We start from the raw sequence: 27691 nt of genomic DNA, 5'->3' as shown, positions 1-27691 counted from the left end.
CTCTATAAGTAGTAGACAATACTTTTCAGAAAAAATGTAAACTTTCTGTGAAAATGAGCATGGGTTTTCTCAATTCAGATTTTCATTGAGTGTGCACCTATTCTGTCACTGAGTGCTCCCACTACACTATCCTGAGACTTCAAACCTAAGTTTCTGTGATTTATAATGTAATCCATTTTGCAATCCATGCTCCCAAATTGCTGTCTATACCCTCCTGAGTATCCACATTCTTTTATAGAATATTGTTCCACTTTAAATTAAATTGTTATTTCTTAACATTCTGTTCAAAATTTTGGAATGATTTCAGCTACAGGTTCAAAAGAATATTTTAAAAATTTCATCTACTATTTATGTGTGTTCACTGTAGTAATACATACTTTCTTCTATTTTCTCCATTTGGAAGTGCTATTATTCTTTCACATTTATTTTAAATTATGAAATTATTTTATTTTAGACATTTTATGTAAAATTACTCTTATTGCATGTCTTTCATAGCATTATTGTGTATACTTGGAAAAAGCTACAAAAATTCACCCTGTTTTCTAGAAAAATGACTTTTATTATATATTAAAGTAAATTTGTAAAGTTAATTTTATTCAAAACGATTTTTTAGAAGTCTACATGCAAAACTATCAGATAATAATTTGAATAGTGAGTATACAAAAATGTCTTGAGTGGTCCTCAGTGAAAGCTAGGTTAAAGAAATGTTGAGAAAATGAACGTTACTCACATGTGTATTATTAAAAACCAAGATTACAAGCTATGATAAAATAAAGCTTCATTTATTTTTTATCCTTGTTTTTGCAAAAATGTTTTAAAAATATTACTTACTTTTACTAAGATGAGAGCAAGGCAATTCTTCTGATTAAGTCCTTAAAGGCTTTCTTAACTTGATTGTTTCTCAAGGTATAAATAAATGGGTTCAATGTAGGTGAAACAGAAAAAATAAGCAGTGAAACCACTTTTTTAATGGTCACTTCTTCCTTTGCTGTAGGATTCATGTAGATGAAAATGCAGGTGCCATAGGTAAGCGAAACCACAATCATGTGTGAGGAACAGGTGGAAAAAGCCTTTTTCCTTTGCTGAACAGAAGGGAACCTAAAAATTGTCCTGATGATATAAGCATATGACAGAACCACACAAGTAAGAGTCATATTCAGGGTCAGCACAGCACAGATTATAACGGTGTGTTCCATCAACCATGTGTCTGAACATGAGATTTCCACTAAGGGAAATGCATCACAGCCAAAATGATCAATCTTGTTAGAGTCACAGAATTTTAGATTTAAACCCAGGATAAGTGGTGGGATTAAAATACAGAGACCAGCCATCCAAGAAGAGATGATGAGAATCCTGCAGACTTGGCTGCTCATGATGGTCACATAATGCAGAGGTTTGCAGATGGCCACGTAGCGGTCATAGGACATGGTGGCCAGCAGATAGAATTCTGTTATTCCACACAGGTCGGTGATAAACCCTTGGATGAAACAAGCATTATAAGTAGTGACCTTGTCACCTGTTGCTATGCTATACAGGTATCTGGGGATACAAGAAGATGTGAGTGAGATCTCCAAGAAGGAGAAATTTTTTAAGAAAAAGTACATGGGTGTTTTAAGATGGGAATCCACAAATGTGAGTGTGACGATGGTCAGGTTTCCAGTTATACTCAGTGTGTAGTTGATAAATAGAAAGATAAAAATCAGGACCTGTAGCTCAGGATCATCTGTGAGTCCCAGCAGAATGAATGTTGTTACTGTACCGTTTCTCATCACTGACTTCTGACTTGTGTTCAATCTGTGTATGATATTAAGAAAATTTGCTTATAGATTAGAGAGTATTTTAACTGATTTAAAATTTAATGCTTTTAAACTTTTATATTTCATTATATATAATATTGTCTATAAATGAGTAAATATACTCACATTTTATGTCTATTTTGAGATTAGGGTTTTCCAGTGATGACTAAGTAGATGCTGAGGAGGTGTAATTAAATGGGGAGTTAGAATGCCTTTTGGCTTTCAAGACTTTTTCCCTATTCAGAAATGAATTCAGAAAATTGCACCCTTGATTCCATATCTTTTCTTGACACTTTGAGTCTTTCTTAAGGCAGTGCTTATATGACTTGTGTTCACTGTGTAGACTCTAGAGCAAAACTTGAGGTCTTTGTTCCAAAAGAAAATTTCATTTGCTGGTTTGTTTTTAAGTTAAGCCTGCTTAATTCTTACAAACAATCTAAGGCCTGCTACTTACCCACCAGCGCGTACCACATAGTCCACATGTCTTTTTCTGCATTATCTTTACTGAATATGTATATGTTTCCTGCTGACGCATATGATGACTGCCCTCTCTTCTCTCCTGCATCTTCCAGTCATTGAATTCTCTTCATTGATGCTACACTAGTAGGGACTCAAATATTTCTAATGTACAGTTAGTGTTTCACGTCATGGAGTTTTCTGACATCAATCAATAAAAAAGATTTTCCCCTTGTGTACCTGGTCCATTTGTTTTATGAGTATATTTACTTTGCTGTTTAACTTACTGCATTCTCTTCTTACTGAGATTGGGCAGACCTGGTTGTGACTATGTAGTGTCTCCAATAAAGACAAAAATCACTAACTGAGGATTATGGCTTACTCAAAAGTTAAAATTCTCTTAGTTTGCCATTGAAGTATTTATATCAAATTAAGATGTGGAAGGAATTTACATACATGTATATATATTTGTAGTCCACCTACCTTCTTTTCGTCATTTCTCCTTATCTCTCATATGATATGTGAGTCCTTGTGAAATCTTACTCTACCCTTCAAACTTTGACCATTATTGAATTCTTGAAATATATCTATTTTTCTACAAGGCATTACAACTTATTTTATACTAGAAATTAGTAAACAGATTGACAGTAAAATTTAAGTATCTGTTTCTGATCTTTCTGTCTTTCAAACAGTGCTCAATCTGAACACAAGAATGTGTAAAGAAATGTATCATTTCAGTTGTGTTTTATTTGTAAGGGGGATGGGAAGAGGAATGAAAGGGCATGCTTGTATGCTTCTATTTACAGGAAGACAGTCGTTTTAATTTGAGGTTGAATATCTATCCAAAGTTACCCTGAATATTTCTCATATTAAATTAGATACAGATTTTTTAACATATCATAAGGATAGAAATCTCCTAGGCAGTGACATTTATGTACACAAGGGAAATTTATTCTAAAAATTAACATCTCAAAATTAAATACTAAAGAAAATAAAAAATATAAATTATTACTGAAATTTATTTTTGTTTCCAGAGGGAAATATAACGTATATCCTACAAAGGGAATTACAATCAAAGAGTGAAACTTTATCATACTTACACTTTTGTTAGTAAATCAGAGCTTCTGATGGTTGTTTAAGCACAGCAAATTTAAGACTACAAAGTTTAAAGTCATATTTTAATAAAGGTATTTGTGTCTTCAAATTCAGAGCATGTCTGGGAACACATCGATCTCCCTTTGTTCACCATCTCCAATACATTAGAAAGACTTGCATATGGTAGACTTAGTGCTATTATAAACCTCCAAATATTTTCTTGCCATTGCCATCCTTGAAATAAAAATAAATTACAGTTAAGACTGATGAACTCTCTCCACTGGTGGAGGAGATGCATTTTAAATCATCTGGATAGAGAGAAATACTTATACAATGTCCAATGTGATTTTTCTTTTTAATTTTTCAAAAGTGCCGCTGAATGGAAAAAAAAAATGGTCCTTGCTGACCTGCAATCAAGAGCTCTTCCTTAATTCTCTGATTAATGAAGTTTCGCAAAAACACAAGTAACACAGGCTTCAGTGGGGACTGTGTCCTTGGAGACAGGAGGATGTTACAGCAGCATATGACACAGGTCATGAGGACAACTGTATCACTTCAATTACATAGTTCTTTAAATAAAAATTTTACATCTGTTAAGGCCTTTTGAAGTTTGTAATTCTTTAATATATGAATAAAATCCTTTATTATATGAATGCTTTAGTATCATTGGAAAATATATATCCAAAGCTAATTGTGTTGAACATCATTTGTATGTTTAGTTGCTGTCTGTGTATCTTCCTTGGTGAAGTGCCTGCTTAAATTATTTGCCTATTTTTTAATTTGGTTGTGTGTTTTCTTGTTACTGAGTTTTAAGAATTCTTTACACAGTCTGGGTACAAGTCCTTTGACAGATATGTGATTCAAAATTATTTTCTTCCTGTTTATGGTGAGTTATATTCTTAATAGTGTGTTGTTAAAAGCAGAAATTTTAAATTTCGGTGAGTGGCATTTCATCGTTTTTATTTTTATTTTATTTTTAACATTTTTTATTGATTTATAATCATTTTACAATGTTATGTCAAATTCCAGTGTAGAGCACAATTTTTCAGTTATACATGAACATACATATTCATTGTCACATTATTTTCTCCATGAGCTACCATAAGATCTTGTATATATTTCCCTGTGCTATACAGTATAATCTTGTTTATGTATTCTACAGTTTTGAAATCCCAGTCATCATTTTTAAATATACATCATGTTTTTACTGTTGTGTTTGAAAAATCTTTGCCTAATTGAATAACAATATTCTTCATATATTTCTTCTGGAAGTATTACAGTTTGTTTTCTGTTGTGGGTTTGTGATTCATTTTGAGTTAGTCCTTGTAAATTTATTTTAAAATAGTACATGATATGTATGAAATTTCATTAAAATATATAGCTATCCAGTTTATTCTGTGCCATTTGTTGAAAGACTAACATTCCTCTAGTGAATTGTTTTGCATTTCTTACAAAAAACAGTTGACCATAAACATAAGGGTCAACTTCTGGAGTATCAGTCTTTTTCACTGACCTATTTATTTCTGTACCTTTACATCAATAACACCCTGTCTTAATTACTTAGCTTTATGACAAGTGTTAAAATGAAATAAGGTACGTGGTAAAACTTGTTTTTTTTCAAAGTTGAATTGGTTATTCTAGGCCATTTGAATTTCCAGATGAATTTTATAATCAAGTAGACAAGTTTTTACTTGGATTTTGATTAACACTGAATTGAATCTATAAATTAATTTGGAAATAATTGCACTTCCATAATTTGATATCCACACACCTTTTGCTGGGTTTAGTCACACAAGGTTACAAGTGCTATTGTACAGAGATTTTACGTATGTAGTAGAAGTCAAAATAGTTGAATTTAAGATAAGGAAATTATCCCTGGTGGGCCTTACTTAATCAAGTGAACCTTTAAAAAGTATTGGAGCATTTACTGGTGAAGCAGATTTGAAGCAAGTACTAGATTTGACATGAAGGAAATTATCTATTTCTGGCTTTGATGTCAGAGGAGGTCATGAGACGCTCCACCTCTAGGAGTGGAGAGTAGCCACTGCCTGACAACAAGCTAGAAAATGGAGACCACCATCCAATAGACAGGTCCAGGAGAAATCAGGCACAAGCTTTCAGAAGTCCCCTCTCAGTGAAATCACATAGGGAAGAACTTAATTCTCCAGCAACAATGTGTGACCACACGTGCAAAGTCCAGCTGGCTAGGGAAGCTCACCTGAGCCTTGGGGCCCAGGGGTTTTACTGGTGGTCAGTCACACAGGTCTGCAGGGCCCCCAGGACTGACCATGGCTGTACAGTCTCCAGTGCCCCAGAGGCCAAACTGATACAGGATGGCCAGAGCCTCAGGGGATGAAAAACCACTCTGATCAGGCAGTGTTCTTAGGGCTCAGAGGTTATCTCCCAGCAGGTAATCAAGGGCCAGTCTTGACACAGATCTTTCTTGGAATGTGCAGGCCGTGAGCAACCTGGTCCTGCCAACACTAGCACAATAAGGCCTTCTAGGCTCCTCTCTTGCTTTCCTGTTTCAAACCTTCCAATAACTATTTCTCCAGTAAGGTGCATTTTTGTTTGCTTTTTTGGTTTTGGTTCATTTATTTAGTGTTTAGTATTTTTTTTAGTTTAGTTTTCCCAGTAAACATAGTTAACTTTATCCATACTAAAAATTTGATATGAATAAATATGTAAAGATAAATATATTTGTCTCTATTATATGTATATTTTATGCACATATATCTATCAATATACATATATATGCACATATATTATGTACACATACTGGTTTTTGCCAAGATTTCCATTATGAAAACTTGATTATATTAAATGTACTTTTCTACCTTTTCCCTCTTTTCAAAAAAAAATTCGCAGAAATTACTCCAGATCAAATAACGTAACTGTAATATATTTATGCTTAATAGATGCATGGCATTCCATTAATTGATGGGGTTTCATTTTGCTTTGAGTTTTATTTTTTGGCATAGAAATGCTGCTTTCCATGCTCTGTCTCTTTATCATATTATGCTTTTAATACTGTGTGTCCTTTCAGAATGGTGCTTTAATTTATATGAGACCGAATTGCAGAAATGACTTGCCATTTCAAAGTATACTTTCAAACTGGGAATTTTTTAATTGTTTGCCTAAAAGCTTTAGCAATTTAAATTTCTACATACACTACAAGAAAATAGACTTTTGCTTCTGATCTTTTCACCAACAGATGCGAGGGTGCTTTTAAAACTGACAGTTTGATTGGTATAAATTTCTACCTGAGTATACATTTTTTGACATTAGACTGATTGTAAGAGCAGTTGACAATCATATATTCTTTACTAAATAGCATTTAGTATTCTCTAAAAGGCTTATTTCTGATTTTTGCTTATTTATATTTAGATTTTTTCACTTTTATTCGCTTATTAAAGCTCTTTGTATTCTTTAGAAATCATTTTGTTTGTCAGTGTTATCCATTTAGTTTCAACATTATTATTTGACTTATGAATTTTTCACTGGTATCTTTTGTCAGTCAAAATGGTTAGTACAGAGCTAATCAAGTAGGTGCCTTTTGTCATTTTCTGCCTTTAAACTTTTTAAATAAGAAAATTTCTTACTCCTTTATATTATTTGACCTTGTATGTTTTCTAATAAGGTTTTACTAGTTTATTTTTATACTTATAATTTTAAACCATTTAGAATGTAACCTGTTTGCTGTATGAGTAAAAAATAAAACATTTTTATTTGTGATGTTTTTAGTGACTAAAGTAATTATTAAAGTATGATTTTCCTAATGAACTATAAATATCACACTTTTATATATCAAGCAGAATAAACCTTTAGATAAAATAAAGGTGATTATTCTATACTTTCATGATTTCAAATGTTCTGCTAAATGTTTTATCTTTTCTTATTCCAATATCATATCAATTTGAAATCCTTGATTTATAATAAGTTTTAATATTATATAAAGTAAGTTTCTATTCACTAGTATTTATTTCTCATTTATGTGTTTTACATTCACGAGATTTAATTCTTCCATTCTCATTTAAAGATAATTTGTGCAATTAGAAAAAATTTGAAAGGTGATTCTAATTAGAATTGTGTTAACTTTATACATTAAGAGTGGGCAAATTGATATTTTATAATGTAATGCATCGAACCCATAACAGGATCTATTGCTTGGCTGTCATAATGATTGTTTTGATTTGTAGGGTCCTATTACTACTATAAATATTGTCAGTGGACTTTCGTTTGCATGTATTCTTTCTTCATCCAAGTTACTAAATGTTCTTATTAGGTTTATTAGTTTCCTGTTAGATTTTATTGTTTTCTAAGTATATAATAACTATCAGAAAGAAAATATTGTATTTCATTCTAATTAAGTATCTGTTGTTATTTTAAGTACTTTTATGTATTTTATGAAAAATGTTAGTAATTAAAATATGCACAATTTTAAGAAGGCACATCTACCTTTCAAAGATGTAAAAACTTGAAAAATACAGCTTTCATAATTTCTAACTATATAATTTCGTAGCTTCATTTTGATAATAATCCCAACTGTTTTATTTATCTTACTGCCTTTTCAAGATGGCAATTGAATGTTGAATATCAATGATGAAAGTGAGTATCCCCCTTTTTTGTTTGTTTCTTGATTTTAATTAAGGTGAATACAGGATACAATAAAATTTAAAAATTTTTAGTTCCTTAAAAATTTTAATATTGTTTTAGTAGTTCATCATATTCCTATTTTCCTTTAAATTTATTGGGAGAGATTAATGATTCTTTTCCAGTGATCATTTAATCAATTAATCAAAATCCATATATGAGTTTCCTCCTTTTTGCTGTTGAACAAAATTTGGCTATATTTCATATATATGGATATGTACACACAAATATATATACACATTTCTATATCTGTATACATTTCTCTATATCTGTATCATTTGTTTATCTATTATCTATCTCTACTGCTATATTATTGAAGTAAATCTTGATCATAGTAGTAAGTTTTGACTATTTTTTAAGATTCTATGTGAATAGTCTACCTATATTCATCAGTGAATTTATTTAATCATATATCTTATAAGGTCTTCAGACTTTTGTGAAATACTAAGACATTTTCATAAAACTCAATAAAGAGAATTTTTTTTTTGTATTTGTATGGTTAAAATCTTAGTGAGATTATGGCTGGACCTGGAGATTGTATTCTAAGTGAAGTAAGCCAGAAAGAGAAAGAAAAATACCATACGGTATCACTGATGTATGGAATCTAAGAAAAACAAGACACAAATGAGCTTATTTACAGAACAGAAACAGACTCACAGACGTACAAAGCAAACTTACCAGGATGAAAGGGGGTGAGAAGTGATAAATTGGGAATTCGAGAGTTGCAGATACTAACTACTACATATAAAATAGATATACAAGAAGTTTATCCTGTATAGCACAGGTAACTGTATGCAATATCTTATAGTAACTTGTAATGAAAAAGAATACGAAAAAGAATATATATGTGTATATGTATGATTGAAATATTATTCTGTACACCAGATCTTGACACATTATAAACTGACTATACTTCAATTAAAAAAATAATAGAAAAAAAAGATTTGGTGCAGTTAAAATAATGCTATGCTTTTGGTTAACAAGTTCGTCGTTGTCAAAATGCTAATACATAATATATAATTTGTTTTCACTCTAAAAGAATCTTGACCAGAATGTGGAGTCTCTGTTTCAGCTTAAAAGAAGATTTTTCTCTGTTTCTTTGTTTTTTGTTGTGGATTAGTGTGCTTTCTCCAATGAACCATGGTGTGTATTACATAGAAGACTACATATAAGCTTCCCTCCCTTGTCCTCCTTCTATGTTCATCCATCCTTCTTGTCATCTTTCTAGTATACTGAAGACACAATAGACAAAACAGAATTATGAAATATAGGGGAAGCATATTGCCTGTGGAAGATGGATAGCAAACCTGGCTCCCTCCCTTTCTGTTCACACCGTCTGCAATGTGTCTCTCTAGCTCCTTCTATGTATAAGTAATTTTATTTTTCTCCCTGAATCTTGGCTAATTGAATGTGTGTAATAGATAGGATATTGTGCCTACGATCTGGAGTCCTTGCATGCTTCCACTCTCCCCTGGAGCCCCATGGTCTTACCATGGGAACTATGGTTAAGCTAGCAGATAGAGCACTATTTGGAAGATAATTTAGTTATCGTAGTAAGGAGTCATTCAGCTTATAAATTTGTGAATGAGGCCTTACTAGACAGCAAGACCCAGTCATCCATAGTGACAATCTTGTGACCAAACCAGCCGCGATCAGCTGATGTCTGCTCAAATGGGCAGAAACACCCAGTTGACCCAGAAACTCAAGTTTTAAACCACCAATTTGGGGATGATTTGTTATCTCATAATAACTAACTGTAGAATGTGACAGGTGCCTATACAAGGGGTTCCAAACAGGCCAAGAGTACTAAGAGGGCTAGGCACGGATTCAGGGAAGAAAATCTTTGTAAGAGGTGACACCTTGAGCACAAGTCTAGAAATGAATGTCAAAAACATTCCAGTCTGGATCATGGAGGTTTATGGTGAGAAATGTGAACGATGGTAAGGAATAAAATAACCAAATGTAGAAAATCCTTCTTTGAGAAATATTAGTGAAGGTCACACCTTATGTTTTTTCCAGTGTTGAAGATAATCTTTGATGAAACAATTGTGATTTCATATTGGATTCCTTGTCTGTAACCCAAGGCTTCCATGTATTTTGCTAGTTTAATTTTCTTGATGTCTAGGACTATTATTTGCTGAGATTTGCTGGCTCCTGTTGGCTTAATTTAGATATATTTAGGACTTGCATTATATTATGTATTCAGCACTAGTCTTGCTTTGTCATCATAAAGATGGTTTCATTGGCTCAGTAGATTTTATCAGAACACTGCCACCTGGTTGATGAATTAATGTAGAGGCTGTGCTCTTTCACTTTAGAGAATCCAGTGAATCTAAATTCTAAATCTTTGGTCTTTAAAGTTTCTTTTACAAGGTAGACATGGATTTCCAGGTGTCTGAACTCATATGTTTTCCTCTCCAGTATTAAAATCCATTCCTTTTTGCTCAAACTAACTCATTTTTTTGAAAAAAATCTTATTCCTATTTGAGAAAAATAATTGTAATTGTATATATGCTTTTTTTTGACATTTGCTTTTTTAAAAATGGATATTATTGCTCCATTATTTTCCTGTAGTTCAAGGGTTCATTTTTTTTTCTACGTAAGATTTAATAATGCTTCTATTGATCAAGGTCGGGTTATAGTTTAGGTAAGTTCCTGTTCCTGGAAATCTAATTTCATGTTCTCTTGATAGGAGATGTCATCTTGGAGAAAGTTTGTTTTCAACAAGAGTTGAAAACACTCAACTTGCTTATTTCAAGAATCATTGAAATGATGATTTGGGGTCCAAAATTCAATAATAATAGTGGTACAAGCATGTTAATATAAGCAGACAATAGATAAGGGTACAATAGTTAAGAACTGTTATGACCTTAAGGTTCACTGCTCTTTTTACATTTTATGCTTAATTTCGACATTCCATTACTTCTCTGAGATCAGTGAAATTCTTTTGATTAAATCTGTAAAAGCTTGTTTCACTTGCTTGTTCCTTAGAGTATAAATAAATGGGTTTAACATGGGGGCAACAGAAGTAGTAAGCAGAAACACCCACTTGTTAATTACTACTTCATCCTTTGCTGAAGGTTTGATATAGATGAAGATACAACTGCCATAGGTGATAGAAACCACAATCATGTGAGAAGAGCAGGTAGAAAAGGCCTTCCTCCTTTGCTGGGCAGAAGGGAACTTTATGATGGTCTTGATGATGTATATATAGGACATAACTACACACAGAAGTGTCATGACGTCGGTCAACACAGCAAGGGCAACAACCATCTGTTCTATGAACCATGTGTCTGAACTAGTGAGCTTTAGCATAGGAGAAGCATCACAGAGAAAATGGTCAATAATATTATCGTCACAGAATTCCAGGTTTAAGCCCAGGCAAACTGGTGGAAATATGACCCCAAACCCTGCTATCCAGCAGCAGGTAACAAGCCATCCACAGACTCTGCTGTTCATGATAGTTACATAATGTAAAGGTTTGCAGATGGCCACATAGCGGTCATAGGACATGATGGCCAGGAGGAAAAATCCTGCTGTTCTAAAAAGGAAGACAAAAAATAGTTGGGCAACACAAGTATTATAGGAAATAGTCTTGTCCCCAGTTGATAAGCTGTATAAGAATCTGGGAATGCAGACGGTGGTGAATAAGGTTTCTAAAAAGGAGAAGTTTTTGAGGAAAAAGTACATGGCAGTTTTAAGGTGAGAATCTACTAAAGTGAGTATAATGATGGTCAGGTTCCCAGTTATACTCAATGTGTAGGAGACAAACAGAAATATAAAAATCAGAATCTGCATATGAGGATCATCTGTCAGTCCCAGAAGTATGAATGTGGGTAATGATGTACAGTTTCTCATTGCTTATTTGTACTTCTCAAACTCCTCACAAACTCAAGTGACACTGAATTGAGAAAACTTGTATGAAATAATGAGGCCATAGCCTTTGGGTAAAAAAAATCCAATCAATGTAAGGAATAGTCATTTTCTTCCTTGAGTTGCTAATGACCCACCCAAACTCTGGAATTCTCAGTTTTTCTGATGTGCATTATAGGTCTTAAGATTACATTCTTCTGAAATAAGTTTGTACTGCAATCCATTATTTTCACCGTCTTGCATGCTCTCACATGTCTGTTTTTCAATTAATCTAAATTCTTCCATTTATTTTCTGAAATATATTTGGCTATAGAATTAGGAAGGATCATCTGTGTGGTACAGTTTTGTGGATATTATAATGTCCTTTTGCTCCTAATAATTCTTCACCAATCATAAGGCTGAATGAACTCAGAAATGGCCTGAAGTGTTGGTTCCCGTTAAATGCAAATAAATGGCTGAGTTTGACATTTTATATAGAGCCTATAGGCCATGTGTGCAGTATATGAACGTTTGCTTCTACTGCAACGACCAAAGAGGTTATTTCACTGTAATTTGCTTTTGGTATCAGATTTATTCGAGTAACAGCCATTGCTTTCCAGTTTTGCTATTTATCTCTAAGTTTCCATATCAGTAACAGACTTTCCGTCTGTTTTTGTTCTGATAGAACATAGTGTTTGATAAGTACTACATAAACAACTTACACACTACAGCATTGGGTAAAGAAATTATTGGCTATACGCGGGAAAAAAAAAACCCTGAAAAATTTAACCTCAATTATTTGTCCTTTCAAGGTCATAAAAGACAAGGGGAGACAGGGTGAGACACAGGTTGACCGAGACCAAGTAGACATGCCAATTCCTTGTCAAGTTATCACTCGAATTGCATCCTGCAACAGAAAAATGACGTTAGTCGAAAAGCTGGGAAAATTCAAATAGAGCCTGTATTTAATTAAATTAATTTACTTTATCTAATTTTTTCCAAAAAAAATCCTTGGCTCCTCGGAGATCCCCCCCAAGTCAAAGTGGCAAGTGCTCTCCTCTAAGCGCCTCCAGGGACTCGCAGACAGCAGCGAGGGCGGCAAGCGCGCTGCGCATGCTCAGTCCTCCGGGGCTGGGATCTCCAGTACAGATGCGGCCTCGGCGCCGCCGAGCCGGCGGGGGGGGCGCCAGAGAGAGCGCGAGACTTGTGGCTGCAGCTGCGGCGGCGTCGGCGGCGTTTGAACCGCCTTTCCCGGCCTGGCCACGGCCTAGAGCCGCCCTAAAATCTGTTCTTTAGTTATTAGAATTTGTATACGGTGTTAGTAATTGCGCTAGGATTATGCAGGATGCTAACATTAGGGAGAGCTGGATGAAGGATACCTGGGAACTGACTGCACTGTTTTTACAACTCTTCAGTAAGTATAAAATTATTTCATAATTTAAAATTTACCGGAAAAGAAAAAATAACAAAAGAAAGAAAATCCAAAAACCAAACAGCAGTTGCTGAGCCCTTTCCATCTGCTAGGCGGCATGTTGGGGCAAGTCTTCCCGTGGACAATTTGCCTCGTATATGTGTTCTCCCCTCCAGTCGTCTGTGCTGCTTCAGCCAAATTTTTGTGGTGATACGGATTTTTCTATCTATAAGTATGTAGGATATCATTTGAAAATAACATTTACAGTTGAAATTATGGATTCATACTGATTAGCAATATCTGAATTGCCTAGGTTTTGTTACCTAAAAATGAGAATTGTAATTTCGACCAGGAAGAACCGAAGTGCTTGGAGTTTTTGCCCCAGAGAGATACCCTCGTGTGATGATGATGTCAGTATTTAGAACGGGAAGTCACCTCTCAGACAGCTCTTCGGAACGCTTCTCTCGGAGAGGGGCACTCACTTTCCACAAACCAGACCAACATGGCTACGAGTGCGAGTGGCGCCTGTTTCCGGTCGCAACTCTGTTCTCGGAGCTTCCCACCCCTGTCCTCACCTTCGCTTGACCAAAACGGGTATGTTTTCCAAGTTTTGGCTTAGTGTCATTTCCTGAGAAAAAGTTTCTTGAAACTTAGTTGTCTAAGTTATCAGCTTCTCCTCTTTGCCCGGCTAGCACATTGTGCTTATCTCTTTCTTACCACGAAATAGGTGACAGTAATTTTGTTGAGGTTGGGCTGTGCCTTTGTTCATTGACATGCCACGGCAGCTAGCTAGCCCTGTTCGAAGTGTATCAAGAGCGCAATGAGTATGTTTGTTGTAAGACTCATAAATTTTCTATGTACTCTTCTGACTCAGAACAAGCAGTCTGTTTTCTCATTTAGTGAAATTACCATTCTCTTTTATGGTGCATTCTTTAATGTAAGTATGTAATCCCAGATGGGGGTCTGCATTTTTTTCCTACCAAGAGTCAATTAGATTCTTTTGTGTTTTAGCTTTATTCAGGTATAATTGATATAAAAAATTGCACATACGTAGTATATATGCTATATGTAGTCTCTGTTGCCTATTCTCATTTTTTTTAAACAAGCTCTTTAAAATATAAAAATCATTCTCTGCTCTCTGGCAGTACAAAAAAGGCTACATGTCAGATACGGTCCTACACTAAAAAAAAGTCATTTGAAATTTTTTGCTTGGATCAAAAAGTATTATATATTTGGTCTTTTCTCTGACTACTTCCATAGCTGCTAAGTCACATATTTCCTATCCTCAGTCATTGTCTGGATACCTTGTCATTTTACTACATTGCTGAATCAAAAGACATTTGCCTAGCAGTCTCAGTTAAATGGTTACATAGAGTTTCACTTGGCTGCTTCAAATAATTCCCTTCCAAATAATTAGGAAAGTCAGATATCAGCTCCCACTTTGTACCTAGTCTGATAGTTTGGCCTAAAGAGGTTATAGAAAAGCAGAATAAGGGAAGAACAGGGAACGGTTTGCCCACAAGTTACCCTCCCATCTCCACACCAGGTTAAAGGTCATAAAGGGACAGCACAGCATTTCCCATGGTGGTAGAGAAATGAACTGTATCTGCAGCCCAGATACCTCCCCTCAGTTCTCATCACCACAGCTCCAGACATCTAACTAATGCCAAAGCACCTCAGGGAGCCTGAATGTACTGGGAATAGTATTTTTTCTTCCAAAAATACCACTATTTTCTTCAGTCATTCATGTTGCACATTCTTAAGAACACTGGCATGAAATTAATTGACATTGGTAATGATATAGAGATTAAAAAATTGAGTTTCCATTAAAATGTGATAGACTATTAGAAGATGGGACCACCAATTGATAAAACATCAGCAAAAAAGTCATTCAATGGAGGTAAAATTTACATACTTTTTACAGAGTTTTTGTTTAAAATGAAGGTGAGGTTATGGCAGAGAATACCTAGGTGTGTCCCTCTAAAATTCCACTATGTGTAGATGACCTTTATTGTATTGATGCATAAAAACAGCTTATCTGTGACTGTCCTATTACTTGCCACTCATGTTGAAAAGCCACACTTCATTAGTGATTGTTAAAACATTTCCTAAAATTTTAAAATAACAAATCATATCATTATTTTGGTATAGACACTTTCCTCAGGAAAAAACATCATTCTAGAGTTCAAAAAAGGAAAAGAAAATATAAAAACTACTTCTCTGATCATCGTAACCTCAGGTGTTTGCTGAACTCCAGAGTTGCAAAGGGTGAAAAAAGTCATACAAGAATCTCTTCTGGTGGAGAGAGGTGGGTGGGCTCTGTGCATTCTTAGGAACACAGATTCACACTCATAGAAAGCTCTGCAGTTGGAGAATTTTCGTTGTCTTCCACCTCCCACACAAGATGAAGATTTTTTCAGCAGAAAGCCTGCCTCCTTTTGAGCCAAGGAAATCTGTTCTTTACTCTGTAACTACAAAGCTAACAATAAATAAGGATCTCTGTCTGTTGGGAAAGTTGATACTCTGATGTTTTTGGCAGAGGGACATATTTCTAAATGATAGAATTTCCCTTTTAAAAGAATTGACACAATTTTCAGTTCAGTGAAACAAACGAACATGTCCTTGGTGGTTCTGTCTTTGACATTACTAATGAATCTCTTGTGTAATAGGACTTTGGGTAGAGAGAATGCAGAACTGAGGAAAATGTCCTCAGAGACACATGTGTAAATAACATTAGCATCAGAAGCAGGCCAGGCATGCAGTAAAAAGTCAGATTACAAGGCAGTGATTTGCTACGATTTTGATATCATGTTAGGCATTTTTAAAATGATAAATTTATCCAATTTATTATTCCTGTAAAAAGTTCCCAGCCATAAATTATTCGTATTTTTTCTGCTCCATTCCCTCTTTCTCTTCTTCTGGGATTCAAATTACAGATACGATAGACTGTAACATTGTACCATAGGTCCCAGCGTCTCTGTAAATTAAAAACAGTTTCTATTTCTCTTTTATAAGGATTACAGAATTTGTTGTTCTAATTTCAAAATCATTTCCTTTCTCTTCTGTAATCTCTATTCTATAATTAGGCCAAAACTGTGACTTTTTTCTGAAACATAATGTATTTTTCATTTTAAACATTTTCCTTTTAAAACTGTGTATTTTCTCTTTCTCTTCTGAGAAATCTTAACTTTTATCTTTCTTTATCTCATAAAGCACAATTGTGTAGACTGATTTAAAGTCCTTCTATAATTCTACACAATATCTGAGTCATCCTGGACTTTGTACCTACAGATTGTCATTTCTTTTGGGATGGTTCACATTTTACCCATTCTTTCTGTCTCCAATAATTTTGGATTATATCCTGCACAGTGAATATTACAGAGCTTAAACTCTGTGTTCTGTTATATTCATCTGGAAAATGTGAATGATTTAAGTTGGCTATAAACCTCACAGGGTTTCCCAACTTCAAAAACTGTGACTACAAGCTGATTCTTACCTTCTGTAGTGTTGGTTGAAATCTCAGTTTAGTATTTTAAGCCTTTGCTAAAAGAGTTTTTCTTTTTGTTGTTGTTTGAACCATGGGTATATGGTTCAGCGTTCATCCTGAAATGTGTGCATGCTTATATACATAATAAAGGTGAGTGCTTCTATGACTCTCTCCAGAATTCGTACATCTGTCTCAGACCTGCCCAGATACTTTCCCATGTATTCTGTTATTTTATAGAGTATTCTATAAATGTCAGTTATTTCCTGTTGGTTGATGGTTTATGGGGATCTTTTATATCCTTGCTGATTTTCTGCCTAGAAGTTCTGTTACTGAGTGAGGAGTATTTTAAGTTTTCAGCTGTAACTGTAGATTTGTCTAGTCTTCATTTGTCATGTCAGTTTTTGCTGCAGATATCTGAAGTTCTGTTTTAGGTGCTCTGTTAGTTTGCTAGGGCCTCCATAACAACGCAACATAACCTGGTGGATTAAAACAACAGAAATGCATTGTCTAGTTCTGGTTGCCAGAATTCCAAAATCAAGGTGTTGATAGCTTGGTTCTTTCTGAGCATTCCAAGGAAGAATCTCCTCCATGCCTCTCTCCTAGCTTCTGATGCAGTCAGTATCCTTGATGCTCCATCACTGCAGTTTCAGCCCTCTAATTTCTGCCTCCACTGTCACCGTGCTGTCTTCTTCCTCTATGTCTCTGCTTTCATATCATCTTCTCATTGCTTGTGTCTGTCTCTGTATCCAAATTTACCCTTTTTATAAGAACATCTTGTATTGGAACAGAGCCCATCCTTATGACCTGATCTTAACTTGGTAGGAGGTGGGGCCGAAGAAGGAGAGGTTAGGGCCAGAGCCAGGTGTGAAATAGGGCTTCTCTTTTGCTCAGTGGCCATCACCTTTTTACTGGGGGCTGGGTCAGGCCCCAAGTTGCTGGAGGTCTGAGGGTTGGGTCGGAGCTGACTTTGTTCCCTTTAAGTTTGTGCTCTTTCCCCCTTCATCCCAGAGTGTGTGAGATTTTGCGTGTGTCCTTTAAGAGCAGAGTCTCTGTTTCCTGCAGCCCTCCATCTGTCCCATAGGCAAGCCTAGCTGGCCTTCAAAGCTAGATATTCTGGGAGCTCATCTTGGTGCAGGATCTCCAGATTGGGAACCTTGTTGTGAGGCTCAGGCCTCTAGCCCCTTGGGGAGAACATCTGCAGTTGTGATTATCCTCCTGTTACTTGTGGGTCACCTTCCAGGGCTGTGTGTCTTGACTATACATGACCTCTGCCTCTCCTACCATGAGTTTCTTCTTTATATCTTGAGATATATGTGTGTGTGTGTGTGTGTGTGTGTGTGTGTGTGTGTGTATGGGGGGGAGTGGGGAGGGAGAGAGGGAGAGAGAAGGAAAATCATAAAGAGGATTGGATGCTAGGGTGGCTGCCAAGCCATCTTTTTTATTAAGTGATGAAAATCTTTAAGAGATGGGGATACAAATCTTACCAATGAAATTCAAAGTAAATTAACAGAGCCTCCAAAGAAGTAGGCAAGTGAAAAAACAGGGAACACAATGCACAATGGAAATTAGCAAAATGTTCTATTCCCTCATCCGATGGAAGAAGTTTGAGTATACGTGAACAAGATAAAGTCTTTCCATTGCTGAAAAGCCTTCACATGCTCATATGGTCACCTGGGCAGAAATTCATTCATTCTCAGATGAACTCAAGACCACTGACTCATGTGGGTAACAAGTAGCCAGAGGCAATGATCAGATGATCAAAGATTCCAAAGCCATTTTTTAAAAGATCTAGAATATTTTATGAAGAAATAGCAGCGCAAGCTTAATGAATCTTGACTAGTGTGGATTCTTGGCATGAGTAAAAGGGATTAGTTCATTAACTTTAGGCCCTACTGAATAGAACAAATTATTTAGATCAATGATTCAAGGGGCTGCAAAGGTCTGTGAGCAGACATTGCCTGGTGTGCTATTGATGGTATTGTTGTAGTGGGTAAAGGCAGAGTTTGTGCAGGCCCACCCTGAAAGTGGTAATTCCTCCATTCCCTCTTTGATCCACAATTGAAATACTCCTTTTGATGTGGGGATATTGCACATGCAGACCACCTTAGACAAAGTTTATGATGACCAGAAAGACAGACCTGAGTTAATATTGTTAGTTCAGACCATGACAGTTGTTGTAATAGATGAGTTCCCAATCTTGTGCATCTTTTATCAATTTATTCTCAGAATATTAAAGTAATATTCAGGAAGCTGTACTTGAATTCTCAGTTGTCTCATGAGGTAAAAAATACCTTTGATGGAAACAAACAAGATTGATATTATCCAAGGGAGTGATCAGTCAAAGGGAAGAAGTGAAAAGATGGGGTCAAAGTGGTAATTGGCTAAATCAATAAGTTGTTTAGACAACTTTTGGAGAGTATGAAAAAGATGAATTATCAGGATTAACCAAAAGAATTAATTGTGAAATACCAATTGTAGGATGTGAGAAAGCCACTTTAGCTCCACATTCAGATTTCTTCAATTTATTTTAGCCTGAAAGATTATGATTGGCAAATTTTTGTACAGGGGGCTAAGTTTAGTCCCTCAGTTAGGCTTATGGAAACTGAAAGAGATTGGCTGAGGGACCAACATCTACTTGCACGAAAACCTTGAGGGTCTCTTGAATATATTTCTTCTGATAAAGTCACTTTCATACTACCAGTGTACATAAAGGGTCAAGGAAAATGAAGTATTGCATAGACATGTTACATGCAGTGGACTCATTGAAAATTGGAAAGGGACGTTTAAACACTAGCTATTTAAAAGAAGTGGTTGGCAAACATTAAAGGCTAGAATTTTATTTAAATAATTGCCTCCTCACAGTGAAATGAGAGGAAGTAATACAGGCACTTCCCTGGAAAGGTTTATAGGATCAGTAGATAAGGAAGAGGGTGGCTAGTACTGCAGCTTCACAACTTTATACATATTATTTTAAATACAAATTTTCCTCACACAGTCACATAAATTTATGTGTGTCTGAGGAGGAGGATGCCAGTAGTCAATCAAAATATCCATACTACCAAATTTAGCAGCATATACCTGTAATGATACTTCGGGTGGGTCGTAATTTCAGCCTTGTACCCAGTGTAGCGCTAACTGTGAATGTGGCCCCCTTAACTAGGTGGCAGGAATAGTTCTGTGATACTTTACCTGTCGAATTTGGTGACAACTCCCTGCACAGAGGGCAGAGGGGAAGCATTACCAAGCTTGCTGTGACTGCCTGTCCTTTAGGTAAAGACTATAGAGGTACTGGAAAACCAAGCTCATTCATCATCAAAGTGAAGCTGACAAAGTCATTTCAACATGGACATCTGGAAGATAGAAGAGGGAAAACAGAGGGTGGCTGCCATGTTGGGTATTTTTATAGACTCGATCTAAAAATGGTTCACAGCACTTCCACACCCATTCTGTTAGCTGTAACAGAGGCTGCATAGCCACACTGAGCAGCATGTCAGAAAAATGTGGTGTAGCGTATTTCCAGCAGGTAACAACTGATACGTTTGGCAAGTAGCAGTTTCTGCCAGATGGTGAGAGTAAGCATCCTGAGTTTAGTTTCAGTGAAGAATGAAAGATGGAACAGTCAGGGTTCACAGTAAGCAAGTTTAAAAAGAAAATTATACAATGTCAATATGACTGGAGAATACATTTTACAGGGACAAACAGCATCAGAAGCTTCAGGTTTTGTGCCTGATCATCTAATTAAGATTCACTGACTCATTTTTCCTTTACATCTTTGAGAGGAATACAGTTTTCTTAATTGAGTCAAGAAAAGCTTGCTTTACTTGTTTATTTCTCAGTGTGTAAATAAAGGGGTTCAATATTGGTGAAATAGAAGTAATGAGGAGCGAAATTCCTTTATTAATAGCTACCTCGTCCTTGGCTGACGGTTTGACATAAATGAAGATGCAGCTGCCATATGTGATGGAAACAACAATCATGTGGGAAGAACAAGTGGAGAAGGCCTTCTTCCTTTGCTGGGCAGAGGGAAACCTTAGAATAGTCCTGATGATATAAATGTAGGAAAGAACGACACCCATGAGAGTGATAATGAAGGTCAGCACCGCACACACTATGACCATCTGTTCTATCAGCCATGTGTCTGAGCAGGAGATCTTCAGGATAGGAGAAGCATCACAGCAAAAGTGATCAATGACATTTGAATCACAGAATTCCAAGCCCAAACCCAGACTGATTGGTGGGAGTATGATGATCAATGCTGCTAACCAACAGAGGAGGATGAAGTTCTTGCATACTCTGCTGTTCATGGTGGTTGTGTAATGCAGGGGTTTGCAGATGGCCACATAGCGGTCATAGGACATGGTGGCCAGGAGGAAAAACTCTGTTACTGCAAAGAGGTCTGTGAAAAACAGTTGACTGGCACAAGCATTATAGGTGATAGACTTGTCCCTGGATGCTATGCTGTACAAGAATCTGGGCACGCAAGCAGTTGTGAATGAAATTTCTAAGAAGGAGAAATTTTGGAGGAAAAGATACATAGGTGTTTTGAGGTGGGAATCCATCAGAGTGAGGGTGATGATGGTTAGGTTTCCAGATACACTCAACATGTAGGAAAGAAATAGAAAGATGAAAAGCAGAATTTTCAGTTGAGTGTCATCCGTCAGCCCCAGTAAGATGAAGGTTGTTATTGTGGTTTGGTTTTTCATCTTCGATGGTTGTCTCTTGCCCCTTCTGCTTGAAACAGTAAGACTTTGTATGAGGAACTCCAGAGTCCAGGTCAGTTTCTAGCCTCAGGCGAAGTAAATCTGAGAGTGATTCCTATACAATTGGTTAGTGGAGAAGCAAGCACGCAGCACATGACAATGTTTCATCACCTCTTTGTGTCACAGAAACTGACTATTCATTTTAAAATCATTATTTCATACTGCTGCTTCTGATAAAGTACAACTTAGTTTGGTGTCAGTTCAACATATCTTGTAAATATTATTGGAAAAAAATGTCTCTTTCAGTAAGTTGCTTTTGGGTCAACAAATCTACTTTCCCCCAATTTGTTATTTTCAAACATGCTTCTAGCAGAGAAGTAACCCCCAAATGGTCTTTGTTAAGATGCTGGCATTAAAGTTACATGTGTGTTATTATTAAACTGGCAGTGAGTACTTATCACATAGTCTATCCTGTTTCAGCATATCCAGTCCAGCTTCTCAGAAGTGTGTTTAAGACGTTTTTACTGGATATATTTTCTTAAAGATTCATTTAAATGCGCTGCAGTCCAAACACTTTGAGGCTTCCCTCATAGAAAATTTATTTCAAATGTATGTATTTAGTATTTGTAATATTTATCCTTGATTATGTTTTCCGCCTACTCTTAGAATAGAGTATGTTACATATTTTTATACTTCGTAGGATATCCTTGTTCCTCAGAGAATTTCTCCCCAGTTTACAAGCTGAATTCTGGGATTGTATTCTTGGGCGGATTGCATTGTTTTTGATTCCTTTGACAGGGAAAATCCTAGTGTACTCTAACTAGCTTTGCAGTTTCATATTCTCTAGATCTTGAGAGCTTGCTTCTCTTTTCCCACCAAAGGGTTCTCATTCAGAACAGCTTTTTGGTATTAAAATTCTAAATTGAATTCTATTATTTCCTTCTAACCACATTTGATAATGATGTATTTTCACTCCTTGTATGTTTTGTAATGTGTTTGCTTCAAAATTTATTACAGAGAAGAAAGGGAACGTTAGGAGTATATTTATAGAGCCGAAGAGCCATATCCCTGATTTTTAAAAATTCAAGTAATTAATTAATTGTTGTATATTTATATTTTTATTGAAGTATAGTTAGTTTACAGTGTTGTGTCAATTTCTGGTGTACAGCATAATGCTTCAGTCATACATGAACATACATATATTTGTTTTCATATTCTTTTACACCATAAGTTACTACAAGACATTGGATATAGTTCCCTGTGCTGTACAGTATAGACTTGTTTATCTATTTTATATATATTAGTTAGTATCTGCAAACCTCAAACTCCCAATTTATCCCTTCCCACCCCCTGTCTCCCTGGGAACCATAAGTGTGTTTTCTATGTCTGTGAGTCTGTTTCTGTTTTGTAGTAAGTTTGCCTTTTTTTTAAAGATTCTCTGTATAAGTGATATCATATGGTATTTTTATTTCTCTTTCTGGCTTTCTTCACTTGGAATGACAATCTCCAGGTTCATCCATGTTGCTGCAGATGGCATTATCTCATTCTTTTTATGGCTGAGTAGTATTCCGTTGTATATATGTATATACCATATCTTCTTTATCCAGTCATCTGTTGATGGACATTTAGGTTGTTTCCACATCTTGCCTATTGTAAATAGTGCTGCTATGAACATGGGGGTGCATGTGTCCTTTTGACATATCCCCGATTTTTAAAATGTTTTTGGTCAACCTTGTTTCAGCTTGAAATACACTTAGTCACATTATTATAAATGACATTTAGCAGTATCAGGTTTAGTAAGACTTGGCCATTTCTCATTTCTGCTTCTGTATTTTCACTTACGTTCCATCTATGTGATAATTGTCTTCTTTGTCCTTTTAACCATTTATAGATTAACTCATCTGATTATTGTGCTAATTAAATTACTCTCAACAAGCCATGACTAGCCTCCCTCTTGTTTCACTCATTAAATGCAATTCAGCCTTCGTTTAACTCAAACTCTCTGCTGCATGAGAGAGAATAAACTGCTAACTTAGGGAAGCCATGACAGCTTAACTTACACTATTTCACATTTTCCTGGATTTCTTCCTACCACTCTGTCTGCATTCTCCTTCATGGTGTCTTTTCTTTTTCTAATCTTTCTACTCGTTAATTGACCTAAAATCTCTTTCCTAGGCAGTCCTTTCTTTCGCTCTTCTCTCTCTCTAGGAGATTCTTATAAACGAGGGAACTTCAAATCAGGTATAATTCCCAAATTTATATCTGCAGAGAAAACACATCTTACAGTATTTTTGCTTCAACATTCAACTTATTTTTGGACATCTAGATCAGACTGAGAGGTTTGAATTTAGAGTTTTCCTTTTTCTTTTCTGAGTGTCCTTGGGAAGTCTGCCTAACTTCTTTGTTCTGTGCTTTTTCCATGTGCAAAATTGAGATAAAAATAGTATGCACGTTTTAGGGTTGTACTGATAACTTTAAATATGCAGCTAAAATATCTACAGCTGCATCTGGAACACAGTGAACACTCATTACTACTTACTGTATGAGGCATTCTTACTTTGTCTCCGTGTTATTTCCTTTTGAGAGTCCTCTAGTTGTGTCTGTTTCAAGATTTCAGACATAGTGCATGTTACTGTGCTTCCTGCCCTGTCAGTCCTAAGTCATAAGAACAGTCTTAATTGTATCTTTTTCTTTACTCCCATTTTCAGTTTCTCACCAGGTCTTGCCATTTCTGTTATCTTCTTAACTTGGTCCTTTTGCTTTTTCACTCCCAATACTAATTGTACCCTGGATATCTTTATCTCATAGCTGAAATATTGTGAAAGTATATTGACATGTGCTTAACATATATCTCTGCTTTTCCCATTCGATATTTTAGAACCAATACAATCAATCGTTTTTCTAAAGCCCAAATATGATTAATTCTCCCCTATATGTTGTGGAAAAAGGTTTTGAACTGTTATTAATGGAGAGTTATCCCATGCTAGGTATTTCCTTGAAAGTCTTCATCTGTCTCTCAGTTACATGGAAGTTAATTCATTTAGGCTTTAGGTAAGAATTGTGAAAAGGAAGAGAAGGAACATATTCGTGGATTTTGAGTTGCAAATGCACAAGCATTTAGATTAATGAAGTACTTCCAGCTAATAAATATTCAAATAAATAAGTGAGCATTGCATTTGTCTTAAACATCAAATACAAGGTATTTTCTTTAAAATGATTTACTGGATCTTTAGAATGACCTTGAGGATGATTTAAAAATATTTACATGAGCCTAAGGGTAAAATTTAAACTGATTTTTAATGTCAAGCAGGTATGACTCCAACTTTGTTGCTTTCCCGTGGACTGATGTGTAGTGAGGAAGTATACTTTCTGTACTTTTTACATAGTCTGTGGAGTAAGGCTTCAGTGTTCTCATTTCTCCTTTCCATTTTAGCCTCACTTTTCCCCATAATATGTAGTTCATGGAATTACTGTGAGTATTGATTGAAATAATCTGTGCAGAGTGCCTGGTAGATGGTAAGTTAAAGCCACTACCCCTACTTCTTTATCGCCTTTATTTCCTTCTTTTTTTTGCTCTGTAACTTGCTCTAATACTTATGTTTATAATGTATAAGGGTATTAATCAATGGCCACTGCAGCTATTGTGTTTTCTTTCCTGCATTCTTTATAAAGCATGTGGATTTTGGTGCCTCTGATAACCCGTTCAGTGTTCTGCAGAGAAATACTATGGGCAGAGTTCAGAGGCTCTGCAATTTTGGACACAAGGCAATAGATATTCCACATTTCTTTCTCAGCTGTTATTAAGTAAGTATTTGGGCAGCTGCTTCCTTTTGTTAGTGAAGAGTTTATGTCTTTTGTTTTCCCTCCATTCTAAGGAGTAAAAAAGCTTTTCCACTTAAAAATTAATTAGTTTGTTATATGAATGGTTTCAATAAATTTTTTGCAATCACTGTCCTACAAGAAAGGTGGAAATGTATTCTCCTAAGATTTGGTGAATCAAGGCATGTTATTTCTCTCAAGACAGAAACAAATCACAGTGTCAGAATACAGTAGATAGGAAATGACCTATGGTTAAAGGCATCTCTATAGGAAAGGAGCCCTAATCTCCACTCAGGGGAGAAACAGTTAGCTGATAATCAGGTACCCTTTTAGATAGTATTATAAGGGAGCTGACCCTGCTGAACCAAACAGAAAACTCTAATGCTCTTAGTGCTTCACTGTGGCATCCTAACTCAGAGCATTGCTCCCAACTCCCAAACTGTCCTCCCTTTATAATCACCAATAATTGTCTTCTGTGATACTGGGATATTAAATGAATGATCTGGTAAACCACTTTCATTCAGGTATATTTTCTATTTAGTATATTTCAAGGAATATTTGCATTTATAACTCGCTCAGTGTAACTATTGCTAATGGCAGCATTGCTGATAACTTGGCACACTAATGAAGGGCATTATAGTTACATGTTGGTTATATGTATTGATTGGTAAGAGTGACATTGTAGGGAAGGTCACTTCTGTTTGTCCCTCCTGTTCTTGTAAGTACTCATGAATTCATTCAAGATATAATTATTGGGATGCTGTAATATGGCTGGTTCTGCTGCAGATACTAAGGATAGAAAGAGTGAACAGATAACTGACCTGTCTCTACTAATGCGTGTAATAAATATTTATAATGCGTTCAATCCCTTCACATTTCACTTCTCTAATACTAAAAAGTATTAGAAATAACTTTTCTTTTCTGGAGTTATCCAAATTAATTTATTGCCATCTGATTTTTAAATAGATAAACTTGATATTTGGCATAGACCAAGGAACTAGAACTCTGAATGAAGAAAGAAACTGAAATTACCAAAGAACATACTTACTCTAATGGAAGGTCACCATGGCTTTAGTTGACTGTGTAATCCCGGTAGTGTCACAGATGAAACTAAAAGGATGAGTGGACTCAAGTGTGTGCACAAGTGCCCCTCGCAGTGAGACACACATTCACAGACGGCTCTGTGCAGCGGATAGTGCTCTCTGAGTTGCCAGCAAACTCTCATGAAGATGTTTTTCCACTTTAAACTTAGGAAGCAATTTCTTATATCTCAAAGCAGAAGTAAAAAGTCATTTATTTTAAATGAGAAAAAGAAGGTGATTTTAAAAAAGATAATTTCTGATTTCTCTGGGCAAAGATGGATTTTTACACAGTGAAATAAGATGAATGTTTTATTACCATCTCAGACTCTTAAAGATGTGCAGGGGCCCCTCTGTGTGGATTGAGAGTCCTTCGTGACTAAAGTTCAGATATGACTAATGAATCTATAAGGCACTGGATTTTGGCAAAATACCTAACAGGGGTAGCAGTGGGAATTGTGTCCTTGGAGACAATAAGATGCAACAGTTTTATTAGACACATTCCAAGTGCAAAACAGTAACTTTCTGATGAAAAGATATTTATGGTTAGTCTTCAACCCATAGATAACAAAGTGTTAAGAAAAGAAAACGAATTTGCTTTATGCCTATGTTTTCAATGAGAAAATATTCATATATATTATATATTATATATTATATATATATATTTGAAAGTTTACATACATTCAATTTCTAGGCCAATAACTATAAATACTTACATGGTAAAAATACAGGTTTGCATTGTAAATGTTCTGCATTGTACTCTTTATGGATTATCCTTTATTTAATAAGGCTTCTCATACTTAAATATTATATCATTATATATTAAATATTTTATATAAACTTTATTTATTTCCTTAGTTTATGTTATTAGAAGAGAAATTTCTGAGGCAAAGGCCGATTACATTTTAGAATTTTGAAGTGTATTGTCACATTTTGCTTCCAATGTGTAATACCACTTATATGCACAAAAGTGGGTCTCTCATTGTCACTGTTGGGACTGTGGGACCTGAAGGAATCCCACCCTTAATTCCTTGCTTGAGTTCTAAATGAAGTAGAGAGAGAAAGTAGGCAAGTAAATGGAGATTAAAATACCAGTTTCATTATGGAAGTATTGAAAACATAGCTATGAACATCCCAATAAGGAAATCTTGAGTCTTTCATAACTGTACGTAGTGCTGGAAATCCAAATCTACTCCACCACCCAGGACAAACACTTCTACTGCTTGACTTGGAACAGCCTGAAATCTGTCTATAGAAGAGACAGTATAAAAAAAGAAAGGGAATGGGATGGATCTAACATATCGTATCCTTGTTCGAAATCTACCCATCAGGGGAAGGGTAGA

General features: G+C 35.5%; 4 protein-coding genes across 7 annotated transcripts in view; 1 reads left to right on the top strand and 3 right to left on the bottom strand.

The window, feature by feature from the left end:
* LOC140685360 (olfactory receptor 10C1-like) overlaps positions 1-27691 on the top strand; it is a 333851-nt gene that overhangs the window by 81900 nt on the left and 224260 nt on the right. For 2 of the 4 annotated variants that reach the window (XR_012078258.1, XM_072972574.1), the window contains exons 1-2: positions 13125-13266; positions 13577-13857. The exons of 1 other annotated variant lie outside the window; for it this stretch is intronic. The gene's annotated coding sequence lies outside the window, so the exon portion shown is untranslated. Of the gene's footprint in view, positions 1-13124; positions 13267-13576; positions 13858-27691 lie in introns of those variants that run through there. One more of the 4 variants, XM_072972575.1, reaches the window with a different exon arrangement.
* On the bottom strand, positions 638-1769 carry LOC140700038 (olfactory receptor 6C2-like). Its single transcript, XM_072972577.1, has one exon. The coding sequence runs from the start codon at positions 1767-1769 to the stop codon at positions 837-839; it is 933 nt and encodes a 310-aa protein (XP_072828678.1). The 3' UTR covers positions 638-836.
* On the bottom strand, positions 10920-11858 carry LOC140700400 (olfactory receptor 6C2-like). Its single transcript, XM_072973897.1, has one exon. It carries the CDS (start codon positions 11856-11858, stop codon positions 10920-10922), a length of 939 nt encoding a protein of 312 aa, XP_072829998.1.
* On the bottom strand, positions 20515-21453 carry LOC102532763 (olfactory receptor 6C2-like). Its single transcript, XM_072973896.1, has one exon. The coding sequence runs from the start codon at positions 21451-21453 to the stop codon at positions 20515-20517; it is 939 nt and encodes a 312-aa protein (XP_072829997.1).

The sequence above is a fragment of the Vicugna pacos genome, chromosome 12 (genome assembly GCF_048564905.1).
Source record: "Vicugna pacos chromosome 12, VicPac4, whole genome shotgun sequence".
NCBI classification, from domain to species: domain Eukaryota; kingdom Metazoa; phylum Chordata; class Mammalia; order Artiodactyla; family Camelidae; genus Vicugna; species Vicugna pacos.
This window is presented reverse-complemented; position numbering and strand designations above follow the sequence as displayed.

Coding starts and splice junctions, on each gene's coding strand:
- LOC140700400 (XM_072973897.1), bottom strand. CDS start 11,858: ATGAGAAACTGTACATCATTACCCACATTCATACTTCTGGGACTGACA.
- LOC102532763 (XM_072973896.1), bottom strand. CDS start 21,453: ATGAAAAACCAAACCACAATAACAACCTTCATCTTACTGGGGCTGACG.
- LOC140700038 (XM_072972577.1), bottom strand. CDS start 1,769: ATGAGAAACGGTACAGTAACAACATTCATTCTGCTGGGACTCACAGAT.